The sequence below is a fragment of the Engraulis encrasicolus genome, chromosome 16 (genome assembly GCF_034702125.1).
Source record: "Engraulis encrasicolus isolate BLACKSEA-1 chromosome 16, IST_EnEncr_1.0, whole genome shotgun sequence".
NCBI classification, from domain to species: domain Eukaryota; kingdom Metazoa; phylum Chordata; class Actinopteri; order Clupeiformes; family Engraulidae; genus Engraulis; species Engraulis encrasicolus.
The window spans coordinates 50519761-50524760 of record NC_085872.1 but is presented as its reverse complement, the minus strand read 5'-3'; the positions used below and the strand labels follow the sequence as shown (position 1 = coordinate 50524760).

At 45.6% G+C, this 5000-nt stretch overlaps 1 protein-coding gene across 1 annotated transcript in view; it reads left to right on the top strand.

The window, feature by feature from the left end:
- The window catches only part of LOC134466151 (nicotinamide/nicotinic acid mononucleotide adenylyltransferase 3-like), a 28037-nt gene that overhangs the window by 21410 nt on the left and 1627 nt on the right, over nt 1-5000 (top strand). The window contains exon 3 of the mRNA XM_063220046.1: nt 951-1030. Within this exon, the coding sequence (XP_063076116.1) occupies nt 951-1030 (80 nt within the window). The remainder of the gene's footprint in view (nt 1-950; nt 1031-5000) is intronic.

Below are 5000 nucleotides of genomic sequence, written 5' to 3'. Positions count from 1 at the left end.
TTTTGTATTGGGCACTGCATTGCAAAATGCCTTTTATTTGCTGTAGATGTAAAAGTTGTTCTCAAAATGTTTGAATGGCAATAAATCACACATACAGTAGGTGCCGATCTCTCTCTCCTGTCTTACCCACCCGTCTCTCTCCTCTGTCTTACCCGTCTCCTTCTACATGTCTTACCTACCTGTCTCAATGCCCGTCTCTCCCTCATCTGTCTTACCCACCCGTCTCTCTCCTCTGTCTTACCCACCCGTCTCTCTCCTCTGTCTTACCCACCCGTCTCTCTCATCTGTCTTACCTGTCTGTCTCTCTCCTCTGTCTTACCCGTCTCCTTCTACATGTCTTACCTACCTGTCTCAATGCCCGTCTCTCCCTCTCTACTCTGTTTTGCCTACGCGTGTCTCTCTACGTGTCTTACCCACCCGTCTCTCTCTCTCTCCCGTCTTACCCACTTGTCTCTCTCTCTCTCCTCCCCCGTCTTACCCACTTGTCTCTCTCTCTCCTCCCCCGTCTTACCTGTCTCTCTCTCTCCTGTCTTACCCACCCGTCTCTCTCTCTCCTGTCTTACCCACTTGTCTCTCTCTCCTCCCCTGTCTTACCCACTTCTCTCTCAAATTCAAATTCAAATTCAATTCAAATTCAAATTCAAATTGTGCTTTATTAGCATGACTGTAATGATACAATGTTGCCAAAGCATACAAATAACAAAACAAAAGTGTGAACATTTACAGAAGATCTGTTTGCGTGTTTGTGTGTGTGTTTGTGTGTGTGCATGTACGTGTGTGTGCGTGTGTGCATGTGCGTGTGTGAGTGTGTATGTGTGCGTGTGTGTGTGTGTGCATGCATATGGATAGGTATGTGGGGGTGCAAGGTTGTGTGGCTGTGTGTATGTATTATTATTATCTCTCTCTCCTCCCCTGTCTTACCCACTTCTCTCTCTCTCTCCCCTGTCTAGGTATCACTATGGGCGTGTTGTGGAGCGGTACCAGTCCCAGGTGGATCCCCATGGCAACCAGCCTGTGGAGGCAGCTCCATGTAAGAATGCAGCAGGATCAGGATGTCCACAACCTGCTATGGCTCCTCTGTGGCCACAAACTAAGTTCTTTTTACATTACATTACATTTATTTTATCCAAAGCAACGTACAGTTATTTTAAGTACAGGATATTGGTTACAGCCCCTGGAAGAGTGTGGGTTGAGGCGCCTTGCTCATGGGCACTTCAGCCATGGAGTGTAGTAGGGAGTGTTATGGATGGGATTCAAACCTGCAACCCTGTGATCTAAAGCCCATCCCCTTAATCAGTCGGCCACAGCTGTCCCCAGTCATATCGAAGTTATTTCCTTCCTCTCCCTTTTTGTTGCGTCTCTGAAGTGCTCAGACCAGAAGAGAATGGAGGGAATAAATCACACTCAGATTCCTCTTTTTTTCTTTTATTCAACCATTACATCTTGTCGGGCCCCTGTAATGGCTGAATAAAAGAATTAAAAAGATAAGAGTCTGCGTGGTGTGATGTATTCCCTCCATTCTCTCTGGCCGCATACAGTACATGACTAGTGCTGTGGCCTGTTGCATTTTTAATGACCCCGCTGATGAACACTCGTGTCGACCATAAAACTAGTTGAGATCCATTCATTCAATGTATCCGTTTTTATCTTAGCTTTTCTCTAAAACTGTGTAGATCTTACATCTTATCTGTCCTCCCGTGCGTGCGGTATCGCTGCCACAGGACATGATAAGTGTTGGGGTGCCACAGGACATGATAAGTGTTGGGGTGTGTGGATAACGGGGGGCTGGAGTGCTCACGTGGCCGTACAGCACATTACATGACTCATGAGCCTTATTCTCCCCCTCACACATTACTCACAGAAAAGCACACACATATACACACATACACACATACACGCATACACGCATACACACATACATGCATCTCCACAATAATGTAATGTAAAGATAGATAGATAGATAGATAGATAGATAGATAGATAGATAGATAGATAGATAGATAGATAGATAGATAGATAGACAGACAGACAGAGAGAGAAAGACAGACAGACAGACAGACAGACAGACAGACAGACAGACAGACAGACAGACAGACAGGTATAGGATAAAAAAAATATAAATATCATGTCTGAAACAAAATTACATGTAAGACTTTTTTGCTTCGGCCCTTTCCTCAGGATCCCATGCAGCAATAGTGAACACCTCTATTTTCAGAAGACTTCTGTTTTAAGCTTTTCTTTTTTTGTCCAATATTATTAAGCAATTAGCGACTATCACTTGCACTTAGCAAAGGCCCATGTTTAATTCAGGGTCCATTTGCATTCATTACAAGGGGCCTTGACAAGAATTAACTGGTATTTTCTCCCACAGATCTGGGCCGTGGCGGCTTCCACGCAGTTCATTGCTTGTGTAAACACAATTTGTTTTTAAAGATGAGTGATCGCGTACTAATTGCACAGCGTGGGGGCTGCAAAATGAGCCATTATTCAGGCCAGAGATGAAAAAAAGACAATTTGCATTTATTTTCATATTTATTTATTATAATTATTATTATTACTTACCCTCCGCCCTAACACACACACACACACACACACACACACACACACACACACACACACACACACACACACACACACACACACACACACACACACACACACACACACACACACACACAGGCAGGTTCACCTTCCCCTACACACAAACATTTGTGTGCGCACTCACACCCACACACACACACACACACACACACACACATACTCCCTCCCATGTTTCTTTATGGTCCCAGCAGTGTATGGCTGGAGGGGGGATTTGGCCAATCCCATGGAGCATGTTAGTGCTTAAAGCGTATGTGGATTATTCTGTATGTTCCCTAATCTGGCATGTGGAGTTAACATCAGCTGGCAGGACAAAGTTCCCCATGAGGGCCTGACTCACACACTGGCTTCCTGCCCTGACAAAGAGGGGCCTTCATGGCTGCCTGCCACCATCGCCACAGTCAAACACGAACACACACACACACACACACACACACACACACACACACACACACACACACACACACACACACACACACACACACACACACACACACACACACACACACACACACAGGTTCAACTTCCCCTACACACAAACATGCATGTGTGCGCACATGTATGAACTCACACGCAAACAGATGCACTCAATGACACACAGAGATGCACACTGAAGGGCACTTTAGTTTATACATGAAGAGTTTCATTCCTAAACGGTGTATTTACATTTGGCAGAATGTCTGACATTTTAGTATTGAGCATTGCGTTGAAGGACTTGTCAGAAGACGCGCTCAACTTCTTGGAAAAAAGGAATGTCTTTGGGTGCGCAATAAAAGGTATCAACTGAAAGAAGAAAAATCTGCACTCACAAACCAAGTCTCATTATTTATTTATAGATTTTACCACCATGTCCAAAAGCAAACGCGTTTCGGCTATTAAGCTTTCATCAGCGCGTGGTACATTGCGTTCAAGGACTCTTTACATTTGTCCATTTTCACAACACAGTGAGCCTGCTGAAACGTAGCCAGCGTGCGATACATATTCTAAAGCTAAAGCATGATGACAGCCTGAAAACGTAGCCAGCGCCCGGCAGGCTCAAGTATCTTGTAGAGCTGAAGACACATGTATACATTCTCCTCAAATCTGCACAGGAGCAAACAGACTCAAGTACACATGTACATTCTCCTCAAATCTGCGCTGGAGCAAACAGACTCAAGTACACATGTACATTCTCCTCAAATCTGCGCTGGAGCAAACAGACTCAAGTACACATGTACATTCTCCTCAAATCTGCACAGGAGGAAACAGACCCTCACACAACTATAGCACTGTATGTTGTTCCAGACTCAAGTACCTTATATATCACACACACACACACACACACACACACACACACACACACACACACACACACACACACACACACACACACACACACACACACACACACACTGCGCCACACACACACACATTCACACACACACACTGCGCCTACACACATGCAGACACACACACACACACACACACACACACACACACACACACACACACACACACACACACACACACACACACACACACACACACACACACACACACACACACACACACAAACACACACACACACACTGATGTGTGCAGGCAGGCCTTGTGGTCAGCTGCTTGATAATAGCCACCCCACAGCAGTTCCATGTTCATCTCTCACCACTGCATATATTGCAAGTCACTGGGCTGGTTGTTTGCATCATCTTGGCTCTGGCGTGTAATAGCTTAAGGGTGCATTCACTTTGCAATGCCACGCCCCCCCCCAAACCTTAAAACACAGCTTTAAAACAATGCTTTGTGCAAAATCCAACAATGGGAACGCGTAACATTTATCCTTGACTGTGACCCCGAGGTTAGCTCATCAAAAGACCACTATTTTGGTCCTGCTAATGCCTCACATTTCTCACTATTGTAACAGGCCAAAACAAACTCTTGCAACACAGTTGCAAGCATGATAATCTCTGAGTGATTTGGCCGCGCTTGGCCGGTTGCCTGTGTGTGCAGTTCCGCCCGCCTCATTGTTTAGTTTATTACGGGATGACCTGGTGGTTGCCGGGGGTAACCCGCTGGTACTCCTTCCCACCTGTCCTGTACCAGCTGAGTCTGTGCTGTGCCACTCATAGACCAAGCTCAGTCTCCTTTATCATTTATTAGACTGCCCTGTCCACAGCAGATGTGTTTCAGGCCCGGAAGCCATCATCAGTGCGTCACACATTGACGATGGCTTAAAGGGGCACTGTGTTCTTAAGGGCTGAAACGTGTTCACTGTGGACATGGTGGCTTACTAAATAATAATGAGACTGAGCTTGCAAGTGCAGTTCTCTCCACTTTCAGTTGACAGTTCCTTTTGTCAGACAGACAAAGTTGTGGGGGTTTTTGTATTAGAAGTTGAGCACACCCATCACTGCTCCTCTCAT